At 40.2% G+C, this 26,376-nt stretch overlaps 2 protein-coding genes across 2 annotated transcripts; both read left to right on the top strand.

Annotated features, from left to right (window-relative positions):
- On the top strand, positions 1-20,394 carry LOC135467558 (heparanase-like). The gene is made up of 11 exons (XM_064745330.1): positions 1-185; positions 639-769; positions 1,441-1,611; positions 2,353-2,527; positions 3,035-3,082; positions 3,811-4,014; positions 5,465-5,585; positions 6,601-6,707; positions 9,824-9,967; positions 10,816-11,012; positions 20,261-20,394. Exons 1-10 carry the CDS (start codon positions 1-3, stop codon positions 10,970-10,972), a joined length of 1,443 nt encoding a protein of 480 aa, XP_064601400.1. The 3' UTR covers positions 10,973-11,012; positions 20,261-20,394.
- Positions 14,119-26,373, top strand: LOC135467557 (heparanase-like). Its single transcript, XM_064745329.1, has 8 exons — positions 14,119-14,303; positions 14,693-14,829; positions 15,755-15,925; positions 20,239-20,464; positions 22,464-22,584; positions 22,792-22,898; positions 25,835-25,978; positions 26,217-26,373. The coding sequence occupies exons 1-8, from the start codon at positions 14,119-14,121 to the stop codon at positions 26,371-26,373; spliced, it is 1,248 nt and encodes a 415-aa protein (XP_064601399.1).
- The last annotated feature ends 3 nt before the right edge of the window (positions 26,374-26,376 follow it).

The raw sequence follows: 26,376 nt of genomic DNA, 5'->3' as shown, positions 1-26,376 counted from the left end.
ATGGTGTCACCAGCTATGTGGTTGTTGGTTCTCTCATTTCTGCTGACTCAACAGTCCGTGTGGCCGGCCGTTTTGGAAGTGACGGCCCAGCCAGACCGTGTCGTGTCTGTGACCAGTGACAAGTTTATAAGCGTTGCCATGGATCCTGCAATTATCATAGACAAATGGGAGGCGTTCAACCCCAGGTAATACCAACAGTGCGTGTACTGAAATTAGGGAAGATTAAAATCAACGCTGAACTTTACACGTGCGCATGTGGACATTCATTAACAGAAAATTAATTGATAGAAATTTTAACTTTGGCCAATCCAACTTTGAAAGATGAAATGTGTATGAAAGGAATCGTGGATCTATTTCACTACAGCTTGCAATCCATATGTTTGCATTAAAGGGTCTGTTCCACAAAGTTCTCCGGTCATGTATGATGTAGACAACATATCACATTCAGTTTCTTATAAGCTAGCATGTATAAAAATGTGGCACGGAATATCAGTATACAAGTAACATCGATATGGCTGCAGTAGTGCCAAATTAGCGTTAATCCATAATCATTCAGTCATTCAGTCAGCACATGCAATGAGGCTAGCACCAATGTTTTATTAACGCGTATTATATATGGCTCCTGGTCTTATCCCCAGGTCCCCTGTAGCTGTCACCTTGGCTAAGGCTCTGTACCCAGCCTACCTGAGGGTGGGAGGCACTACGGCCGACTCCCTCATATATCAGGTGGGGAATTCTACGACAGCCATTGCAAATTCTACAATAACATGTGAGTTTTAGCCTACATTTTACTCATGTGACCGAGATTGTCGATCTTACTCGCTGTATTTTAAACTTTGTCCTTGGCTGGAGTAATTATAAAGTGGGTTTTTCAGTGGTCACGTATACATATACATCAGCCTGAGCCTATTTGTCATTCATCGTACAACTCTGTGTAACGGCTACCTCTGCATACATGACACATCACAGTGTGTCATGAAATATACTATTTGTGATATACCATAATGTACTGCGGATGGTCGTGAGTTCCCCCTCTGCCGGTTTCCTCCCACCATAATGCTGGCCGCCGTCGTTTAAGTGAAGTATTATTGAGTACGGCATAAAATACCAATCAAATAAATAAATAAATAGCACAATGTCATAAAATATAGTTTATATATGCATGATACACATCACATCGTGCTATAAAATACACTGTATATACACACGGTACATAACAGCACTGTGCTATAAAATATACTGTATAAATGCGTGATATATATATTGATATACTGAATAACATTGATACTTGCACACATTATGTTCATGCCCTATTCTCTATGATGTTGTTATTGAGGCAGTAGACCATTATCATATTTGGAATCATCTGCTGGCAGTGTAACGTGGGGAAATACATGTATGATAGGGAAATGACATATGCGGCTCCTTTTGTGGTTATAGCTGCAGATTGGGATGAGCTGAATCTATTTGTCAAAGAGGCCAACCTGAGCTTTATATTTGGTCTGAACAGCCTATATCGTCCTGGCACAGCCTGGGATCCGGCAAATGCTATTGAACTGATGAAATACTCAGCTGACAGAGGGTACGGTATGGATCTTGAGTTAGGCAATGGTAACTTTTCGCTACATCTCACCTCACACCTATTCCATAGAATTCAGTACTCTCTTTTGCTCATTGTACATGCCATCTGTTTGGTTTTCTGTCTCACCAACCTTCTTGGGCGAGTAACCTCATTACAGAATACACTTATTCTATTTGCTACTCATCCTCCCTTTCAAACTACACTAATTCTCCCCGGCCCTCGACCTTCTAACTGTACATTTACTCCCCTAGCTACTTACAGTACTTATCCAGCTACGCCAGTTCCCCCCACTTTTCGCCCATCTACTCTAACCACACCAATTCTCCCTACTCATCGACCTTTTTTACCAGTAAACTAATTCTTTTTCCTCTACCTTCTTCTCACAGCTGTACTAATTCTCCTGACTTATTAACCCTCTCCTTGGAGTACACTAATTCTCCCTACTTCTCGACGCTACACTAATTCTCCTTACTCTCTCCTCCGAGAACACTAGCTCTCCTTGCTCTTCATCTTACCTCTCACCATACACTCATTTTCCACAATTTTCTGCTCTTACTATTACATTACTCTAAATCTCTTCCTTATCCGACTTCTAGTAATAACCTTGTTATTATCGTAAGATGATTCTTTCTACTTCTTGGTATTCTTGTCAGAGTACACTATCATGATGTTTTATTTTTTGGAGATGTAACACAGTCCGGTAATTACAGTTCAGTTAATGATTCGCATGTCATTCAGAATAACCTATATGTTGCCAATGTCTGCAACAGAGCCCGATATATACTGGAAGGAGTACAGTCGGAAAGTGGATCCCCAACAGCTGGGTCGGGATTTCGGCACTCTCCGCCAGCTGATGGACTCCATGCCGGCCTTCAGATCACGACGTCTGGTCGGACCTGACACTACCGGCGACAGCAACTCCTTCACTCAGTCATACCTGCAGAAGTAAGGCCGATTAAAGTCATATATGTTGTATTTCATAACCATTCAGGTTTGGAATGAAAACATTTTTTTGAAAAATAAAAAAAAACAGTTTTGAAATAAATTTCTTAAATAAATTGGAAATAAGTTGAATAATTTGCTTTATCCATGCCCTAAAGCATAGGACTAAGGCAAGACCCTCCTGCAACACTGCTACATAAAATGTACTGGACACATATATGTCAGCTGATATCATGCATCTTTCGTTAAAGACTACACAGGATGCCAACACCTTATCTATCGGCCAACTGGCCACAGGGAGCATATTTCCGCCTATGTTGTGAGGCTACCCAGTGGAGAGCATTAATATATCACCTGACCGATAAAACTGAACTATCACAATACTGTACAGCTTGGACCAGAATTCCTGGAATGTAGGAAAGGGAAAATGGTGACAAGTAATAAGTTTCCAGTTTTCAAACGTCACTTCTTCAGTGGTATTAATATTTTATGCTCTATTTTTGTTTTCAGCTTCATGAAAACTGGAGCAGAGCATATCAATGCCATGACTTTCCACCAGTAAGTAACCAAGGTTCTGTGGCGGTTATTATTTGTACCTCCCTTGTCTGTGTTACAACGTGTTGAGTACAATCAGAATCAGTCAGTTCAGACGGCCAAGAATCTATAGAAAGCTTCCCGATAATTATACATGTACATCTACATTTTGCATTCGTTATATGAAGCTATATATAAATCAATGAAAAATCTAGTACGCTTGATTAATTGTACCTAGAGGTTTGTTTATTTCTTTATTTATTTCATTTCTGTTTATGGCTATACATAAGAGTTTTTCATTCATAAGACGGCTGTCAGTTTTTATGGTCTGCTGAGAGTAAGTCACTGGTGACTAAAAGTATTTGGGCAATTTTATTTGCTAAGTATACATACTTTCAAGTGTGGGCTTTGTTCAGCTCTATTGGAAATGCTAGTAGCTCTCCTAGAAACATATGAACCACATTCTTGCTTTGACGTCATACATGTCACAAGCTTGACACACTAAATGATTCTGCATGCGCCAGAAATCTCAACAATCGGTCCACTGTGTCAGCTTTATTCTAATTCGAGGATCTTTTGACTGAAAAGGACACAAACGGACAAACAGGCGGTCAAACGATATATTCAAGAAGGTGGAAGTTACTTACAGGTAACAAGAAGGCTTCGTGCAAATGGCCATTTCCCAAAATATTGGATTTGGCAAAGATTTAGATTTATTCAGTTGCTTCTCTATCTGTAGTATTCCATTCCAGCTATTACATGAACGGTCACACTGCCCAACCGCAGGACTTTGTGGATCCTGCCAAGTTGGACAGTTTTATCTACGATATGGTGTCAGCTCAGAAAATCCTACGCAATGCCTCTTACGGCACTCAAAGCTTATGGGTGGGGGAGACCAGCACGGCTTACAACGGGGGTGCACCTGGAATCTCAAACACGTTCGTCGCTGGATTCATGTAAGGATTAAATTTTTTTAAAAGATCTGGTATCATAATGTAACCATTGCTGCTCCCCATCCCCTTTTCTTCCTAGGATCTGATATAATGTAGCCATGGCTGCTCGCCCGATTACTTTTCTTCTTTGGAACTGAGACCAGAATGTAGCCATTTCTGCTCGCCCGATTACTTTTCTTCCTGGGAACTGATATCATAATGTAGACATCGCTTATACTATATAACTTTTCTTCTTATGAACTAATATCGTAATGCAGCCATCGTCCCCCACCCTACATTACTTTTTCCCCCCTAAAAACTGATATCCTAATGTAGCTATCGCTGCTCCCTTTCCATTACTTTTCTTGCTACAAGGTGGAGTCATAATGTGTCCATCGCTGCCCCCCCCCCCCCCTTTACTTTTCTTTCTAGGAACCGATATCAGAATGTAGTCATTACTTTTCTCGATATTAAATGATATCATAATGTAGCAGTGGCTACCCCCAGTGCTTTTCTTCCTAGGACCTAATATCATAATGTAGCCATCGCTTATACCACATAACTTTTCTTCTTATGAACTAATATCATGATGCAGTTATCGTTACTCTCCCCATTACTCTTCTTCCTAGGACCTGATATCAAAATGAAACCATCGTTACTCTCACCATTACTTATCCGTCAAGGATCTAATATCAAAATGAAACCATCGTTACTCTCACCATTACTTTTCCTCCAAGGACCTAATATCAAAATGAAACCATCGTTACTCTCACCATTACTTTTGCGTCAACTACCTAATATCATAAGGAATCGATCGTTACTCTCCTCATTACTTTTCTTCCTAGGACCTAATATCAAAAATGAATCGATCGTTACTCTCACCATTACTTTTCTTCTAAGGACCTAATATCAAAATGAATCCAACGTTACTCTACCCATTACCTTTCTTCTTAGGACATGTTATCAAAATGAATCCATCGTTACTCTTCCCATAACTTTTCTTCCTATGACGTGATATCATAATGAATCCTTCGTTACTCTCCCCGTTAGTTTTCTTCCTAGGACCTGATATCAAAATAAATCCATCGTTACTCTCATTGCTTTTCTTCCTAGGAACTGATATCAAAATGAATCCATCGTTACTCTCCTCATTATTTTTTACCCTATGACCTGATATCATAACGAATCCATTGTTACTCTACCCATTACTTTCTTCCTAGCGACTGATATCATAATGAATCCATCGCTGTTAGTGCTGACATCTTATATGTCTACTGATTTTCGCTAACGGCATAGCTACATAGTTTTCCTCTTTAAAGGCCACATTTTCGTAGTTGTTTATTTTGTTATAAATACCTTAAATGTTTCTGAAGAATTATTCGGCATGGTAAAACATGAAGTTTGAATCAAGTATGCTACATTCTAACATACCATATTGGTGGATTATCTGTATGTAAATGGTTTTAACTGATAGGTGGTTGGACAAACTCGGATTGGCGGCGTATTACGGGGCTGAGGTAGTGATACGGCAGGAGTTTGTGGGTGGAAATTACGGCCTGGTGGATTACTCTGATGGCGTCTACAGTCCTAACCCAGTACGTTGGGGGTATTCTCGATGTACATGTAGATGTGGAAACAGGTCATTGTCGCATTGGAAGTGTCAATATTCATCTTCATCGGGATTATTTATATGCTGCAGCGTCAGTAAAAAAAAGCTGAAATTTCTGAAATGTGTCACAAAGTACTTAAATCAAAGTACAAACCTCAACGGAAATTTACTGGTCCTTGATGAATACAAGACAAATATTACAGCACTAAATGTACCCAAAGCCCATGCATCATTTATATTTATTTATTTATTTGATTGGTGTTTATCCCGTACTAAAGAATATTTCAATTATACGATGGCGGCAAGCATTATGGTTAGAGCTGGAGATAACCCACGACCATCCATCATTTATAGTGAATGAGTGAGTGAGTGATTGGTGTATAACGTCGCTTAACAATTTTTCAGTCATATGACGACGAAGCAGTTCCTAGAGTATGTAATGCGCCTTCTTGTTGCAGGACTGATTCCCACCGCTCTTCATCTCGTGCTGTTTCACTGAGACGCCTTACTAAAGGGAAGTACGGCTCCCCGTCCTAGCCATTATACTGATACGGCTCAACCAGTCGTTGTACTATCCCCTTCATGCTGAACATCAAGCGAGGAAGTTACAACTTCCTCTTTTAAGGCCTTAGGTGTGACTCGACCCAGGATTGACCCTGCACTAACCGCTCCAGAAGCGGACGCTCTACCAACTGTGCTATCATCATTTATAGCAAGAGGAGGTTATTTGTAGGCTCTCATTATAATTCCATATTGCCAAAGTGTCCATTTCCTATCTCACTTGCTATCTATCAACTTGCAGTCAATGTTTGTTTTTCAATATATATTGTAATTTGCTATTTTTATGCGATCTTTCTTTTTTCATTTTTGTTTTCAGTTACTCCACAGACAAGGTCGCTACCGAAAAACCGAAATGTGATATTGTAGGCAGCAAAGATTTATCTAACAAATACTTGCACCACATTTGTCAGAAATAGCTAATCTCTACATTTACCCTGCAGGATTACTGGTTGACAGTTCTGTACAAGAAACTGGTGGGGGAGACTGTTTTGAGTACAGGACAAACACAGGAGAAACTCAGGGTCTACAGTCACTGCACCAGTAGTAGGTGAGTTGTTATGAGTACAGGAGAAACTCAGGGTCTACAGTCACTGTGCTAGTAGTAGGTGAGTTGTTCTGAGTACAGGGCGAACAAAAGAGAAACTCTGGGTCTACAGTCACTGTGCTAGTAGTAGGTGAGTTGTTCTGAGTACAGGGCGAACAAAAGAGAAACTCAGGGTCTACAGTCACTGTGCTAGTAGTAGGTGAGTTGTTCTGAGTACAGGGCGAACAAAAGACAAACTCTGGGTCTACAGTCACTGTACTAGTAGTAGGTGAGTTGTTCTGAGTACAGGAGAAACTCTGGGTCTACAGTCACTGTACTAGTGGCATGTGACTGTTCTGAGCACAGGACAAACTAATGAGTAAGAATGTATGTAAGTCAGTTAATGAGTAAGTGGGTAACAAAACATTAGATGACTCTTAATAGCGGTGGGTATTGAGCAAAGCATTTATTGAGTGAGGGAAAGTATGAATAGATCTGTGAAAGATAGAGTTTTCAATTGAGTGCAGCCATAAGAAAAAAAAGGAATGAAATCGGTAAAACATAAAAAGTGGACAAGTCCATGAAACAGTGGATGACGAAGAGAATGAGTGGACAGTTTTCCACTGAAGAGAATGAATGGACAATTTTTCACTGATAATGAGAAAGAATGGAATAATCCGTAACTAAAATGTGCGACAAGAGAAAAGCTGGGAAAATTGGTTAAAAGATGGAGTAAGAGAAACAATGAACAGATCAGAGAAACATTGAGCGAGTCAGAAAAAGAGTAAAACAAAGATTCAGTGAGTAACAGTGGACAAATCAGTAAAATATTGTGCCCGAGAAAGATTGGGAATATTTGTGCAACAGAAGGACAAAAATTAGCAAAGATACAAAGGGTGAGCAAGTCAGTGAAACATTTGAATCTGGGAATCATTAGGGTGTGGGCGAAACAGAGTGGATGGATGCATAAAGCATTGATGAAGAGTGGTGAAATTAGTAAAACGTTAAGTTAGAGCAAGTGTGAATGACTTTGTGAAACATTGGGTAAAAGTAAAGTGTGGAAAACATCTGGAAAGTCACAAATAGTGAACTAAACAGAGAAATACTGAATAAGACAAAGGGTGGATAAATTGGTGAAACATGGATTGAGTGAGGCAGAGAATGAAAAAATCAGTGGAACATCGGGTAGGAGAAAGATTGGGAAACTCAGTAAAACATTAGGTAGGAGAAAGATTGGATAAATAAGTGGAATATTGGGAAGGAAAAAGATTGGGAAACTCAGTAAAACATTAGGTAGGAGAAAGATTGGATAAATAAGTGGAATATTGGGAAAGAAAAAGATTGGGAAACTCAGTAAAACATTAGGTAGGAGAAAGATTGGATAAATAAGTAGAATATTGGGAAGGAAAAAGATTGGGAAACTCAGTAAAACATTAGGTAGGAGAAACATTGGATAAATAAGTGGAACATTGGGAAAGAAAAAGATTGGGAAACTCAGTAAAACATTAGGTAGGAGAAACATTGGATAAATAAGTGGAATATTGGGAAAGAAAAAGATTGGGAAACTCAGTAAAACATTAGGTAGGAGAAAGATTGGATAAATAAGTAGAATATTGGGAAGGAAAAAGATTGGGAAACTCAGTAAAACATTAGGTAGGAGAAACATTGGATAAATAAGTGGAATATTGGGAAGGAAAAAGATTGGGAAACTCAGTAAAACATTAGGTAGGAGAAAGATTGGATAAATAAGTGGAATATTGGGAAGGAAAAAGATTGGGAAACTCAGTAAAACATTAGGTAGGAGAAAGATTGGATAAATAAGTGGAATATTGGGAAGGAAAAAGATTGGGAAACTCAGTAAAACATTAAGTAGGAGAAAGATTGGATAAATAAGTGGAATATTGGGAAAGAAAAAGATTGGGAGACTCAGTAAAACATTAAGCAGGAGAAAGATTGGATAAATAAGTGGAATATTTGGAAAGAAAAAGATTGGGAAACTCAGTAAAACTTTAGGTAGGAGAAAGATTGGATAAATAAGTGGAACATTGGGAAGGAAAAAGATTGGGAAACTCAGTAAAACATTAGGTAGGAGAAACATTGGATAAACAAGTGGAATATTTGGAAAAAAAAAGATTGGGAAACTCAGTAAAACATTAGGTAGGAGAAAGATTGGATAAATAAGTGGAATATTTGGAAAGAAAAAGATTGGGAAACTCAGTAAAACATTAGGTAGGAGAAACATTGGATAAATAAGTGGAATAGTGGGAAGGAAAAAGATTGGGAAACTCAGTAAAACATTAGGTATGAGAAACATTGGACAAGTAGGTGAAACATCGGACAAGAAAAAGATTGCAAAAATTAGTGAAACATTGGGTAAGAGAAAGATTGGGGAAGTCAGTGAAACATTGGATAATAGAAAGAGTGGGCAAATGAATGAAACATTGAATAAGAGAAAGATTGGGGAAGTCAGCGAAACATTGGATAATAGAAAGAGTGGACAAATGAATGAAACATTGAATAAGAGAAAGATTGGGGAAGTCAGCGAAACATTGGATAATAGAAAGAGTGGACAAATGAATGAAACATTGAATAAGAGAAAGATTGGGAGAAGTCAGTGAAACATTGAATAATAGAAAGAGTGGACAAATCAATGACACGTGGATTGAGTAATAGAAAGAGTGGACAAATTAATTAGAGTGGACATTGGATTAGACTGGATTAGATTGCGGAAATACAGTAGCTGATTACAAAATATTCTCAATGAATGATAATGGTTTAACACCACTTCGGCAATATTGCAGCCATTTCATGGCGTAAAATAGGTATGAGGCACTGTTTAGATTATGTACTTGAAAAGAGAAACACTGTTAGGTTTTATGAACAAAACATATGATGTACTGAATGTAGGTTAAGGATAGGCGAACATATGTGGGTTGAAAATGACAAATATCGCCAACAATTGCGTTGTTTGTTTTCATTTCATTGTTATACAAAATATATATGAATACATACATTTGAAATGCCATGCAAAATTGAATTGGTGTCGAATGTAGTGCAGTGGACTTTTTCTATCCCACAAAAGAAAAGCTATATTAATATTAATATATTTATATAAATATATTTACTTTCTGGGTTTGCAGGTCTAGTTATGGTCCTGGGGCAATAACGTTCTATGCGATGAATCTATACAACACATCCATGAATGTGTCCTTCCCCCAGTTTAGAGGTATTGACCTGCATGTTTACGAGCTGACGTCTGGTGACGATACAACCTTGGTGACCAGGTAAGATGGGTCGACATTGAAGAGAGCCATACCCTACCTAATATCAGAATTGATTGAATTGACTGTTTATCTGATTTATCTGATTCTCCATCTACGTAGTTCAGGGGCCAGTTGTTCAAAAGTGTATTAAAGTTAAGCTAGGCTGAAATCTTAGTACCAGTCTAAACCTAATACAAAGTAAATGACACTTTAGTCTGGACTAGAGCTAATACCGGGCTTAATTCTTAATACATTTTTAACACAACTGGGCCCAGTGCACTTTGATTGATGCATACTATCACAGTGACAGCGGTAACAGGCCATCTTCTGTAAATCTATTGTTATAGATGGTTTGCAATGGCAGCCATCTTTGAGGTAAGTTTGTGTATTGCCCACTGGGTGTCTATTGTTAGAGGTGTCATAAGCTGGACAGAGGCCCGTGCCTGGTAAGGACACACAATGGGCAATATATACAAACTTACCTCAAATATAGCTGCCATTTAAACCATCTATACTGAGGCAAAGTTATGCATCCTGGTAAAATTGACGGTGCCGGTAATATTCGCGACCTATAGATGACAAGTTACTCCTCAATATTCCTCATTATGACATTGCCTACTTGTAGTACTCTAAATGTACGGTTAGATCTGAAAACATCGCCCCAGTGGCCTGTCAGGCCTGGGATTAAGACAGACGTCTACCCTAATTCCAGGTTAGACTGGGCATGCTGAGTACAGACCTGTGAACCATCATATAATTCTTTGGCATACACTTAGTTCCAGACTGTCATATGTACTTCACTGAACCTATGTAGGCATCAAATTCAATCTGTTTTCTAAACGGATATAACTTATATTTTGCTGTTTCAGGAAGGTGAATCTGAATGGTAAACCCTTGGAGCTGATATCTGGACAGTTACCTCCCTTGCCACCGAAAATTTTCTCATCCCAAGTCCCTCTTCCGCCATTCTCGTTTGCATTTATCGTTGTACCCAATTCTGGGGCAGCTGCGTGTATGGGAACCTGAGTTTATGTGCTCTTCATCACTCAGTTTTGACATATTTTGTGTATGAAAAAAATCAGTTTTTGAAAAATCATTCTTGTACGAGTATTTGCACCTGTATACATCATTTCGAGTTAATTTTTTTCATGATGATATATTTCCTTGCATGAGATACGCACAGTTGTACATTAGTATATGTGTTGTTGATTATTATAAAATTGATGTAATGGGACATTTAACCTTTATTATTTATTAATATATATGTAATTAATCTTAATATTAGTTGTTTTGATGGTCTCTAAAATTGTTTGAGATTTACACAAGTAAATACATTTCTTTCATAAATTATAGAGGTGTAAATATGCTATCAGCTGTTACCTTCTTAAAAAGCCCTGCTAATGTTGTTACCTATGTCACTGTTATAACGGAACGGTGGATTTGTGCGTTAGTCTCAACTCATGCATGACGGCTTCATCCGTGGCTGTACGTGGAAAGGTCTGTCAGTAACTTTCGGATGGCGGTGGACTTCCTTCATCCTTCCGCGATAATGGAGGCTAATGCCCTGTAAATGAAATATTCTTTGGTATGGCATAAACACCAATTATCAGATAAATAAATAAATAAATAAAAAAATTAAAAGTGCTAGTATTAACTTATTGGTAATGTACGAGTGTTTCAGTTCTAAGTATCATTCTTCACTGATGTCTGGCATCAATCTGTGGAAATGCCTGCTAGCATTGAGGATCATTGGGTTTCTCACACAATGGCGTTAAATGGATGGTTTACAGTGATTCAGCATTATCACGCTTTTCAGACCACCATGTGCAAACCGATACTTAAGTTATCAAAACCAAAAGTTAATGGCGTCTAAAGATGCGCTCTCCATGGATATGTTTCAATAGATTGACGAAAGCATCGATTGGCGATAGGCATGGAGTAGAGGTTGGGATTATCTGATTTCAAAGTACATGTTCTCTTTCTGTCTTTGGCTGTTGGAACATCGTACTAAATCATTCACACAATTCAAACAGTTTTCAGTGTAAAGATGTTAACAAAATATAAACCAAAATTCAGTTTACTCATATATATATAATTTCCAAAAAACTCATTGAGTAAACTATTAACTCCCTTTTGGTTAGAGTTACACCCCATGCAGATGGCTATACAGTCAAACCTGTTGTATGCGGCCAGTGAAGGGACACGTAAAAAGTGGCCGCATATGACAGTTGGCCACACAAGACAGGTTGTGAAGACCAAGCCAAATCACAACTGAATTAAGTTTCAGGAAATCTACACATGTTGGCCTACATAATAATGTTATACATAATTGTTACAGCACTAATCTGTTCTGGTACATAAATTTCATAGAAATATAACAATTGTAGTAAAATAATAACTTAATAATTTCAAGTTGTGTCGGGTAAACCTATGGACTTCACGCATTTAACAGGCGATTACAGAAAGAGTTTCAGGTGAGGGCACGCATGACAGGAGAACTTTCTTCCCATCATTGTCAAGACCTAGACAGCCATATCCTAGTTTGGCCTACGTAGGTATAAATGACTATTCTAACAAAGTTTTGGACTGTAAATGGCAGACTGCTGAGATGTTCAATCATATTTGCTATTATCGGTGAAACAACAACAACAACATGTACGAGGAAAATCAGTTTCTCCATGTGTCCGGTACCGGTACATGCAATATTTTGGCCACGCGAAATGAAAACACAACATCATTTGCCTGCAAAGATAATGGCCAAGCAAGCCAGATAATTTGTCAAAGACACCATTCATGGGAGGAACCACAGGAGGTCAGATTATATCCGATTATATCGGAGTTTTTCTGGCATTCGTAGCGGGGACCTCAGCAGGGAGCTAATCCACTGCCACAGTGCAGGACATCCCGACAATATCCAGCTAGGCCTGATTAAAGAACAATAGACTTCAGTCCTATTGACCAATAATGTTCCCACTCCACTTGTCTTCACAAGGTGGCAGGTTGTAACTTTTAATCACTACAAAACCTATTGAAGTCAGGTGGTCGCCATTTTGAAATTCTTGAATGTCCGATGCGGCAGTCACCATTACTGTTGAAAGTCTCGGCCGCTCAGGACAGGCTGATATAGAATTTGGTGGCAAAATATATTGGCCGCTGGACGCATTGGACAGGTGCTCGCATATTACAGGTCGTTTAACATGGAAAATTGTTTGGTCGCGGCAGAGAGTGGCCGCTTATGGCAAATGGACGCTGATTACAGGTGGCCGTAGGTACATTTTTGACTGTAATTGCTTACCAATCTTCGTCCTATAGGGAATTGGCTAGCTTCGTCCGGCTTGCTGGCCGACTGCATTGAGATCACAATGGAGATTCCTGACATGCAGCCATTCCTGGATTTGGTTTCCAAGTCGCCTTACATATCTATTTAGGGGACTTTTATACACTGTTTTGTGGTCGTACACGGTCGTCGCACACTGTGGTATGTGATCGCCACCGGGGCGACTGTCGCTCACCGTGGTAAGTGACCGCCACCAAGGCGATCATTGTACGTGACCACCACCGTGACAAGCGCAGCTCACCTTGGTACGTGACCGCCACCAGGACGACCGTCGCCTACCGTAACACAAAACCACCACGTGTGCGACTGTTGCCGACAGTCTAGAAGATTTAGAAAATTTATTTTATATCCGTTCCACTTGCATGAACTATTAAACCTGGTTCATATGCACCCGATGAACGACCACCGGTGGCCAGCGTTTGAATCGGTCGGGACCGGCGACTCAACTCAATGACTGTTCTCAACGAAAAATCCAACCGAGAAAGCTGAACTTGTGTCCGTGTTCTCATACCACCGATGCACGTGTTCTTACATTGAGCGTGGAGTAGAGAGAGTGTGTAGATTAGGAGCGGGAGAGGGTGTCGATTTCTCACCGGCTATATGGGAACCAGATTTGAATACATAACACTACAGATTCATGAACGGTACATATTATTAAAATAACTGAATGTGCAATGGATTCGCACAGAAACTATGTCAATTCCATGTTATCTTGTGATACATACAAACGTCATTTCTGTGGGTCTCAAACTAGCACAGGCTGACCTTAATCAGATGCGGAGTTACTCATGTATAGTATGTTTTAGAGACAGTGAGTTCGGGCCATTGACTGATCATGGCCGTGCGGGATGTTTATACGTGCCTGTGTCTAGGCTCTCTGCTGATCCAGTCCGTACAAGTGGCGGGCTTGGAAGTGACCGTGCAGACGGACCGTGTGGTGTCCGTAACCAGTGAGAGGTTTGTCAGTATCACGCTGGATGCAGGCAATCTTGTGAACCATTGGAAGGGTTTCGACCCTAGGTAAACAAATGTTATGCATTGCACGCCCGATAGTTGAACGACTTGCCCTCATATAAGGGATATGGTCACTCCATGATACCTATATTGATATGATCTGTCATTCATGCTAGTTTATGGAAAGTATCCCAAATACCAAAAAAAGTTCTTGTAAATTATATACGTGCAACTCTTAAGGTAATATAAGGGTGCTAGCACAGCGCAATGGCCCAAGAACCTTTCGCCATGAAATGTGAATCAAGTTCAACTCATGCTGGGGATTCCTCTTCGGAACCTATGGATGGTCGTGAACTTCTCCGTTTCCTCCCACCATCACATAAATGAATTATTCTTGAGGATGGCGCAATACTCCCATCAAATAAATAAATAAGTCTCGTGTCCATGATTTGCAGATCATCGTTGGCGATCAGGCTGGCCAGAGCTCTTTACCCTGCCTACCTGAGGGTTGGGGGAACACCAGGGGATTCCCTCATCTTCTCTACAGGAAATAAACACCAGGACACAAACTTTCCTAACTGCACACTTTCCAGTAAGTCATCGTGGAAGTTACTCTATATGTATTGTACTTTAGTTGAGAAAAAGAGGCGGACCACTCTCCAGTGTGGGTTTGCACCGTCAGATTCGTAGAAGACTACTTGCCTTCTACCAAAATGACTTGCACAGATGTACATCACATGTGGGAAGCTTTCTCAGAAACTTGCAAAAGGTCAGTGGTTTACGCCGGGCAATCCGATTTCCTCTATCCATAAAACCAACCACCGTCGTATAAAAGGAAAATTGTTGAGCATGGTGTTAAGCAACACTCAAAAAGACTGTAAAACCTATTTTTGACAGACATTTGTACTTGTTCAACTAATGACCACCTGTTGATCTTAAATGAGCTGAAGGTTAACGGTCAAGGTCACCACTGGAAAATGACTCGCATGAACCAGATTTCACCCCCTGCTTTGTCAAGCATAGCTGTATGAAAAGGTCGTTTAATAGCAAGACAAACATAAGAAACTGTTCCTATTCTTGTATTGTGCAATAGACTGTAGTTCTTCATGAATTTACTCTAAAAGGAGAAAGTTATTCATTGATTCCACAGGTATTTACCATCCTTAACGTTTCATGTAGGCTGTATATACATGACAGAGTACAGGTTCATGGGTAGAAGAAGCTGCTGCTAGAATAATACCGGTGAGCTTTGGTATGTAATTGGCGAACTTCCTTACGTATGACGTACAGATTTGCACCTAGAAAGCGAAGGTTTACGACCCCAAATCCTCAAAACCAGTCAACCCATCGGTACAACTAGTACCAATAAAAGTTGTATTTGCTCATTATAGGTCTGCTCTTTGTTTAAATTTGGATTTATCCACTACTGGTCTCCAGTCTAATGCCATATCATGAACAACGACTTTATTCTGTTGATGTTTTTTACATTTACATTTCTCTGTTGGTTTTGTTTACAGCCACAACGTGGGATGAACTGAACCAGTTTGCCACACAGGCCAACCTAAGCCTGATTTTTGGTCTAAACAGCCTGTATCGTTCTGGAACAGCTTGGGATCCAGCAAATGCAATTGAACTAATGAAATACTCAGCTGACAAGGGCTACGTTCTGGATTTGGAGTTAGGCAATGGTAGGAAGGGATACACTATCGATTCTTCTTGTACCAACATAAGGCCATTGCTAGTTGGGCAGCCGAGTAGTTTTCTTTAGAGGGTTGGGTAATGTTTGATCATTGGTAGAAGTCGCTGGTTCAGCTTCCGCATATATCCCGGTGTGGATGGTATCTGCTAAGTGCCGTACACTATTAAAATTATAGTGTTGTATTAACGCTGAAAGAGTTAGAGCAATGGAAACACCTTGACAATGTGCTATGTAAAAAAAAAGTGCTATACGTTGTAATGTTGTAATGGTTTTGGTCACCCAACGCACTGGTTATATGTTGGAGCAATTTACGTTTAAGAATGTAACAATAATTTAGTCAAATCTGTCAATCTACTAGCTGTGATAAATATCACAAAATCTAAGGAGTACTGATGACCATAAAGCCACAGGCTGAAAGTAATGGGTATTGCAGGATGTGGACAACTATAGTCACCATGAAACCACAGGCTGAAAGTAATGGGTATTGCAGGATGTGGACAACTATAGTCACCATGAAACCACAGGCTGAAAGTAATGGGTATTGCAGGATGTGGACAACTATAGTCACCATGAAACCACAGGCTGAAAGTAATGGGTATTGCAGGATGTGGACAACTATAGTCACCATGAAACCACAGGCTGAAAGTAATGGGTATCGCAGGATGTGAACAGCTATAGTCACCATGAAACCACAGACTGAAAGTAATGGGTATTGCAGGATGTGGACAACTATAGTCACCATGAAACCACAGGCTGAATGTAATGGATTTTGCAGGATGTGGAAACTATAGTCATCATAAAGCCACAAGCTGAAAGTCATGGGTATTGCAGGATGTGGACAACTATAGTCACCATGAAACCACAGGCTGAAAGTAATGGATATCATAGAATCAAGAGGGTAATGGTAATAATGAAACCACAGTCTAAGAGTAATGATTATTATAGAATCTACAGAGAGTAATGATCAGCCTGAAACCACAATCGGAGTGTAATTGATATTATGGAATTTAGAGATTATCTATCACCGTTTAACCACAGGCTGAGAGTAATGGATATCATGGAATCAGGAGGGTAATGATTATCATAAAACGACAGGCTGAGAGTAAAGGTTAATATAGAATCTATAAACACTAATGATCACCATGAAAACCAAAATCTGAGAGTAATTGATACCGCAGCATCTACAGAGAATCGATCACTGTGAAACGACAGGCTGAGAGTAATTAATATCGTAGGATCTAGAGAGTATCGATCACCGTGAAACGACAGGCTGAGAGTAATTGATACCGCAGCATCTACAGAGAATCGATCACTGTGAAACGACGGGCTGAGAGTAATTGATACCGCAGCATCTACAGAGAATCGATCACCGTGAAACGACAGGCTGAGAGTAATTGATACCGCAGCATCTACAGAGAATCGATCACTGTGAAACGACAGGCTGAGAGTAATTGATACCGCAGCATCTACAGAGAATCGATCACTGTGAAACGACAGGCTGAGAGTAATTGATACCGCAGCATCTACAGAGAATCGATCACTGTGAAACGACAGGCTGAGAGTAATTGATATCGTAGGATCTAGAGAGTATCGATCACCGTGAAACGACGGGCTGAGAGTAATTGATATTATGGAATCTAGAGAGTAATGACAACCATGAAACCACACATTGAGGATACTGAAAGCCTGTAACCAAGAATTATTTTTTGTCAAGGAGCAGCCAATAATGATGGTAAAGTATGATACCAAGAAGTAACATAAATTTAACTTCAACAAAAAGAGATCCTTTCCGTAAAGCTTATCATGTATTGCCATTAATGTTATGTTACTCTGTTATATACTTTTTTAAATTGGTAGAGCCTGATATTTACCCACACCAATATAACAGATCGGTGGATCCGCGGCAGTTAGGGCATGACTTTGGTAGACTGCGTGCGATCATGGACTCCATGCCCACCTTCTCCTCACGCCTTCTGTTAGGCCCAGACGAGACACGGGATGTAGGCTCCAGCGGCCCATACCTAAAGGAGTAAGCCATCCACGATAAACCCTGTCTTTAACAAAATGAGTTCATTGTAAAAGCTTTCAGAAGTATTTTAGATTGCACAGTCACATTAGACTGACACCTTACATCATGTATTACCTTGTCACAGTATGCTGACACCAGCTATGATGCTCCACACAATCAGAGTGTATAGACACGGGACATGACATCCAACCAGTCACAATATACTCACACCAGATTTTACAGCCAAGCACACTGAATACTGATATCTCACTCAATCACAAGATACTTACACACGACATGACATCCAACCCATGCAGTCACGGTATGATGACACCAAATATGACACTCCAACAAGCCACAATATACTGACACCAGTCATGATACCGGTTGCCCCACCCAGCTACAGGCTCATACCGCCAGATATATCCATTTAGAGTATTACTGACAAAAGACATGATATCCCACCCAGTCACAGTGTAATGACACCAGACATGACACCCTACCCAGTCACAGTGTAATGACACCAGATAACCCAGTCACAGTATAATGACACCAGATATGACACCCTACCCAGACACAGTGCTCTGACATCAGACATTACCCCCTACTCTGACTCAGTTTCCCGAAGCCACACATTGCCCCCTACCAAGACACAGTGTTCTGACATCAGACATTACCCTCTACCCAGACAATGTTCTGACACCAGACCAGATTTCCTACCCAGTCACAGGATACTGCTTATGTGGATGAAAATTTACAATGTACCTTTATTACATATTGTTTGTCGAGACGTCGCTCTGTTCACCGCAGAGTTGCTAGTAATCATTTGGTTTGAGTTTATAGAGCTATTGAAGAGATGTTAACTCCAGAACAAATGAACTTTGAACATAACGATTTGTCTGATTATCTGTGTATTAAATATCACAGCTTGTTATCTTCCCTAACAACTGTATCCAGGTTATGACACTTATATCTTCTCTCCCATGGGGTTAAATCTTGTGTTTTAATTGTTTCAGCTTCATGAAAACTGGGTCAGAGTATATCTCTGCCATGACCTTCCACCAGTAAGTGATAGCCCCATCAAAGTCCTGACATTTTCTTGTAGCAAGTTTATCAACCATTGACAGACCGATCTCATCCTGAATAATTCTATAATGTGCTTATTTTAATTATTTCCGTATATTGTTTGATAACAGCCAGTACATTTAGGATTGATGACATCTGCATAACTTTCGTGTATAACTTTATATCGGCAACGAATCAATTTTAGTCCATCAATCACTATAAATGCAGTCAATGGGTAACTTGTAAATTTCGCTCCTGCCTTTAAGAAAGTGATCCAAAGGTATTTTATTCCTTCGTGTATAGGACGTCAAAGTTCTGGTGTATTTGTAGTCCACAAACGCTGCAGCGTTACAACAGTATAAACTATGACCTGTACTTTCAGTTTTAGGGACAAATAAATGTCAAAAAATATAACTTTTGACGCTGAAATTTACATGTTTCTAGTAGTAACAGGCAAATACAAAAATGTACAGCTGAGTCATGGGCGAAATTTTAGGTCATTGACTTTAATTTGAATCGCTTTCTGTATCCTGTCAAAACTCCCACAGCAAAATTATCTAGATAGGATGACTATGTTGAATTTGTTCAGATTATTGTATTTTTATTAATTCGGAAATGCATATGAATTTTGACCACAACGCTATATAATAATCACTCATCAAAATTCAGTTCAGCTGAAAGAAAAGACAAAAAATAATACATGTAAGATGAGGGTTGTGACCGACCAAAACGGCCACCGACATTCCTTGGTAACTATGAATCAACTTATAACCAGGCATTCTTACCTAAGAGCAACATGAAACATGATGTCACGTCTGTCGTACCACATGTTTACCCCGACTCAAACCCAATAAATTGTTTGCAGTTATACCTAACCTGTTTTTTGGACTCTTGCAGGACTCTTATTTATCTACTCTAATCACGTGATTGCATGAAATGAAAAGCCCTGTGTGGCAAATATTTCCCTAGGATTCATGAAGATAATTTGATCTGTGATCAGGGAATGTCTCAGTCATTAGAATTTGATAAAAACGGATTCTCCGTCAAAGCCTGCGCTTAAATTTGTCATAAGCTTTGATACTGGCTGAGAGAACCACACCCGTAGGATTGGTGGAGAATAGACCAAATGGTGATTTACATACAATCTCTACTTTTAATTAGAGTAAATTAAATACATTTGAAGTAAACCCCACTTATTTCTTCAGTTTGAACTAGCTATCTGAGATAAGGATATTTTAATTTCTCTTCCAGTTATTATATGAATGGACACGAAGCCAAAGCCGCGGACTTTATAGACGCGTCTAGACTGGACAGTTTCATCCCAGATATGACAGAAGCGCAGGAAATTCTTCGTAACCTGTCTCACGGTACACAGAAATTCTGGGTGGGAGAAACTAGTTCAGCCTACGGGGGTGGTGTTTCAGGAGTGTCCGACACATTCATCGCAGGATTCATGTAAGGAATTTCAGTTGATCTGACCACAGAATGCTTTGACATTAACCGAGCAAGCTTTCAGTATTTATAGTTTTATGTGTATGAAAGGTGTTTTGTGTTAGACTAAAGTATTTCTGCCGATGGTCAGGTGTATTGATTGAGGAAACAGGGACAGAAGCTTGATAAAAGATAGATAACTTAGGTAAGTGTACGGTACATGAAATTGTTATATTAACCATGCATCTATATGCACTTGCACAAACCTATGCATAAAAGTCTTTTTTTAATCATTAGAAGATAAAGATATTAGGCTAGTCATTATCAGGTTCCTTTATAACACTTTTATGTGGCTGGAAAAGTCAGGGCTAGTCATTGTCTGGTTCTGTTATAACATTGTCATGTGGCTGGACAAGCCAGGGCTAGTCATTATCTGGTTCTGTTATAACATTGTCATGTGGCTGGACAAACCAAGGCTAGTCATTATCTGGTTCTTTTATAACACTGCTATGTGGCTGGACAAGCTAAGGCTAGTCATTATCTGGTTCTGTTATAGCACTGTTATGTGGTTGGACAAGCTAAGGCAAGCCATTGTCTGGTTCTGTTATAACACTGTTATGTGACTGGACAAGCGAAGACTAGACATTGTCTAACACTGTCTGGACAAACCAAGGTCAGTCTTTATCTGGCTCTGTTATGACACTGTTATGTGGCTGGACAAGCCAGGGCTAGTCATTATCTGGCTCTGTTATAACACTGTTATGTGGCTGGACAAGCCAGGGCTAGTCATTATCTGGTTCTGTTATAACACTGTTATGTGGATGGACAGGCTAACGCTAGTCATTATCTGGTTCTGTTATAACACTGTTATGTGGCTGGACAAGCCAGGTCTAGTCATTATCTGGTTCTGTTATAACACTGTTATGTGGCTGGACACGCTAGCGCTAGTCATTGTCTGGTTCTGTTATAACACTGTCATGTGGCTAGACAAGCCAGGGCTAGTCATTATCTGGTTGTGTTATAACATTGTTATGTGGCTGGACAAGCTAAGGCTAGTCATTATCTGGTTCTGTTACAACACTGTCATTTGGCTGGACAAGCTAAGGCAAGCCATTGTCTGGTTCTGTTATAACACTGTTATGTGACTGGACAAGCGAAGACTAGACATTGTCTAACACTGTCTGGACAAACCAAGGTCAGTCTTTATCTGGCTCTGTTATGACACTGTTATGTGGCTGGACAAGCCAGGGCTAGTCATTATCTGGCTCTGTTATAACACTGTTATGTGGCTGGACAAGCCAGGGCTAGTCATTATCTGGTTCTGTTATAACACTGTTATGTGGATGGACAGGCTAACGCTAGTCATTATCTGGTTCTGTTATAACACTGTTATGTGGCTGGACAAGCCAGGTCTAGTCATTATCTGGTTCTGTTATAACACTGTTATGTGGCTGGACACGCTAGCGCTAGTCATTATCTGGTTCTGTTATAACACTGTCATGTGGCTAGACAAGCCAGGGCTAGTCATTATCTGGTTGTGTTATAACATTGTTATGTGGCTGGACAAGCTAAGGCTAGTCATTATCTGGTTCTGTTACAACACTGTCATTTGGCTGGACAAGCTAAGGCTAGTCATTACCTGGTTCTGTTATAACACTGTTATGTGGCTGGACAAGCCAAGGCTAGTCATTATCTGGTTGTGTTATAACACTGTGATGTGGCTGGACAAGCCAGGGCTAGTCATTATCTGGTTGTGTTATAACATTGTTATGTGGCTGGACAAGCTAAGGCTAGTCATTATCTGGTTCTGTTACAACACTGTCATTTGGCTGGACAAGCTAAGTCTAGTCATTATCTGGTTCTGTTATAACACTGTCATTTGGCTGGACAAGCTAAGTCTAGTCATTATCTGGTTCTGTTACAACACTGTCATGTGGCTGGACAAGCAAAAGCTAGTGATTGCCTAACACTGTCTGGACAAGCTAAGGCTAGTCATTATCTGGTTCTGTTACAACACTGTCAGGTGGCTGGATAAACTTGGCCTGGCCGCGTATTACGGAACAGAAGTGGTGTTAAGACAAGCCTTTGTAGGAGGACACTATGGACTGCTAGATTATTCTAATGGGGTTTTTAGTGTGAATCCGGTAAGTTCCTTTATTCAGACAGACTTTACATGTGTTAAATATTTTAAATCCTGTGTCTCTAATTGAGATTGAACAAATATACACCGGTACATTTCATGCTTAATTAATGTAATGATGATTTATTGCTCTTACTAGGACAACATTGTACATTTACATGTAGCTGAACGACTGTCGGGTTCGAATAAAAAAAAACATTTTGCTTTGCAGGATTACTGGCTGACTGTATTATACAAAAACCTAGTTGGACAGATAGTTTTGAGCACAGGGATAAAAGATGAGAAACTCAGGATCTACAGTCACTGTACCAGTAGTAGGTGAGTTTTTCTCAGGACAGGAGAAACGCAGGGACTACAGTCACTGTACCAGTAGTAGGTGAGTTGTTCTGAATGCATGGCATCACAGGAGAAACTCGGGGTTTTTTACGGTCACTGTGTCAGCAGTGGGTGAGTTGTTGTGAGTACACGACATCACAGGAGATACTTGGGTTTTTGAGCACAGGGATAAAAGATGAGAAAGTCAGGTTCTACAGTCACTATGCCAGCAGTAGGTGAGTTTTTCGGAGCAGAGGACATTGCAGGAGAAATTCAGGTTTTACACTCAGTGTACCATCAGTAGGTGAGTGGTTCTGAGCACAGGACATCACAGGAGAAACTCAGGGTTTTAGAGTCACCGTATCAGCAGTAGGTGAGTTGATGTGAGTACAAGCAAACATCTAAGAAAATCACGGAAAATCATCCTATGCCAAAAGTAGGTAAGTTGTTCTTAGTACATGACATCACAGGAGATGTTGTGAGTACAGGGCACACACAGGAGAAACCCAGAGTCTACAGTCACTATGCCAGCTGTAGGTGAGTTTTTCGGAGCACAGGGCATCACAGGAGAAACTCAGGGTCTAGTGGTTGAGTGGGTCTATGGACAGGGCAGACACAGGAGAAACTCAGGGTCAACAGTCACTGTACCAGTAGTTGCTGAGTTGTTCTTAATACAGAATATCACAGGAGAAATTCAGGGTTTACAGTCATTCTACACGCAGTAGGTGAATTGATGTGAATACAGGGAAACTCAGGTTTTACAGTCGCCGTATCAGCAGCAGGTGAGTTTTTGTGAATATAGGGCAAACACATATAGGAGAAACTTAGGGTCTACAGCCACTGTACCAGGACATCACAGGAGAAATTTAGGATGTACAGTCTCCGTACCAGAAGTAGGGTGAGTTGTTCTGAGTAAAGGACATCACAGGAGAAACTAAGGGTCTGTAGTCACTGTACCAGCAGTACTGTATGTGAATTGTTCTGAACACAGGACATCACAGGAGAAACTCAGGTTTTACAGTCACCGTAGGTGAGTTGATGTGAGTACAGGCAAACACCTGAGAAAATCGGGGTTAATAATCACCCTATGCCATCAGTAGGTGAGTTGTTCTGAACACAGAACATCACAGGAGAAACTTGGTGTTTACAGTCCCTATACCAGTAGTAGGTGAGTTGTTCTGAGTACAGAACAGACACAGGAGAAACTCAGGGTCTACAGTCACTGTACCAGTAGTTGGTGAGTTGTTCTGAATACAGGATATCACAGGAGAAACTCAGGGTCTACTGTCACTCTACTCGCAGTAGGTGAGTTGATGTGAATACAGGGGAAATTCAGGGTTTATAGTCACTGTGCCAGCAGTACAGTGAGTTGTTCTGAGTACAGGACATCCCTGGAGAAGCTCGGGTTTTACAGTCCCTATACCAGCAGTAGGTGAGTTGTTCTGAGTACAGAACAGGCACAGGAGAAACTCAGGGTCTACAGCCACTGTACCAGCAGTAGGTGAGTTCCTGTGAGCACAGGACATCACAGGAGAAACTCAGGATGTACAGTCACTGTACCAGCAGTATATGAGTTGTTCTGTGCATGGGACACCATAGGAGAAACTCGGGGATTAAATTCACTGTACCAGTAGTAGGTGAGTTGTTCTGAGCACAGGACATCACAGGAAAAATTCAGGATGTACAGTCACTGTACCAGCAGTATATGAGTTGTTCTGTGCATGGGACACCATAGGAGAAACTCGGGGATTAAAGTCACTGTACCAGTAGTAGGTGAGTTGTTCTGAGCACAGGGCATCACAGGAGAAACTCAGGATGTACAGTCACTGTACCAGCAGTATATGAGTTGTTCTGAGCATGGGAAACCATAAGAGAAACTCAGGGTTTATATTCTCTCTACTAGGAGTAGGTGAGTTGTTCTGAGCACAGGACATCACAGGAGAAACTCAGGATGTACAGTAACTGTACCAGCAGTATATGAGTTGTTCTGAGCATGGGAAATCATAAGAGAAACTCAGGGTTTATATTCTCTGTACTAGGAGTAGGTGCGTTGTTCTGTGTACAGTGCAAACACAGGAGAAACATAGGGTTTACATTCACTGTGCTAGTTTGACAACCTCCTAAGGTAGCAAAAGGACACATGAAACGTTCTGTTTTATGTTTAATTAAAATGTAATTTAGAATGTGTTCTAACTAATGAAAGTTCAAGAGGATTCTAAGTGTTCTTCTTCGTAGTTACTCTGTAAAATATATAGTTTGTAACCTTTGCGTCAGTGGTAATAGCTGTCAAAACAGCTCCGCGGGTTTAATCCAGCTGAGAGCCGAGAAGGTGAAATTTTCACCATGGGAACAGGGTATTGGTGTCGTATATGTATAGAAACATTTTTGATGTTGGGAAAAGTATGTGATGAAAGAATAACATTGGTGAACTTTGTCACAAAGACACAAATGGTGAGAGAACCAGCGTCACATTGAGAAAAGATATGCAAATGATACAAACGAGCAATGTAGCGAATACATCAGCTGACCACAAAACTGCTTCTCAGTGAATGGTGATGGCTTAATACCAGTACTGATGTATGTTCATTTTATAGATACTTTCAAACTGGAACACTGCGATATTTTCTGAGGAAAACAGGGTAGACGGTTTCATATGCTTGACTGGTTTTCTATATAGTTTGAAATATTTTTTAATGATGTACGGTATGTAGTACATGTATTAAAAACAGTGTGATAGCTGGCAAAGTCACACATAACGTAAAACCCTTGTTAGTAGACCTCAGTTACGGTTTTATTCCAACTGTTCCTGTAAATGATTGGATAGTAGTAACACCCCTACCACCAATGCTTAAGCAGAGGATGTATTTTTACATATGTATGTTGTATATTTCACCACGGAATATTTTGTTCAATACTGTAAGTGTTTCATTTATTCCCAGGTCTGGTTATGGCCTCGGGGCAATCACATTCTACGCGATGAATCTATACAACACATCCATGAATATGTCCTTCCCCCAGTTTAGAGGTATTGACCTGCATGTTTACGAGCTGACGTCTGGTGACGATACAACCTTGGTGAGCAGGTAAGACCTGTGGACAGCCAAGATGAAGGTCTTCATGTTTAACACTAAGTAAACAGTGTGTCTCAAAGGTATAATTAAATTATTGTAAATGTATAATGTTATATTATCGCTCCAACTTTCTTGTCTAGCCTTATGCAACATCATAAACACTTCAACACTAAAACTTCGGCTGACCTGATAAAAGCAAGATCAATTCCGTGGATGTTTTTTCGACTTGTCGACTTGTGCTGTGTTTCAGGAAGGTGAATCTGAATGGTAAACCGCTGGAGCTGATATCTGGACAGTTACCTCCCTTGCCACCGAAAATTGTCTCATCTGAAGTCCCTCTCCCGCCATTCTCGTTTGCATTTATCGTTGTCCCTAATTCTGGGGCCGCCGCGTGTATGGGAACCTAATGT

This window comes from Liolophura sinensis, chromosome 6, assembly GCF_032854445.1.
Source record: "Liolophura sinensis isolate JHLJ2023 chromosome 6, CUHK_Ljap_v2, whole genome shotgun sequence".
NCBI lineage: Eukaryota > Metazoa > Mollusca > Polyplacophora > Chitonida > Chitonidae > Liolophura > Liolophura sinensis.
This window is presented reverse-complemented; position numbering and strand designations above follow the sequence as displayed.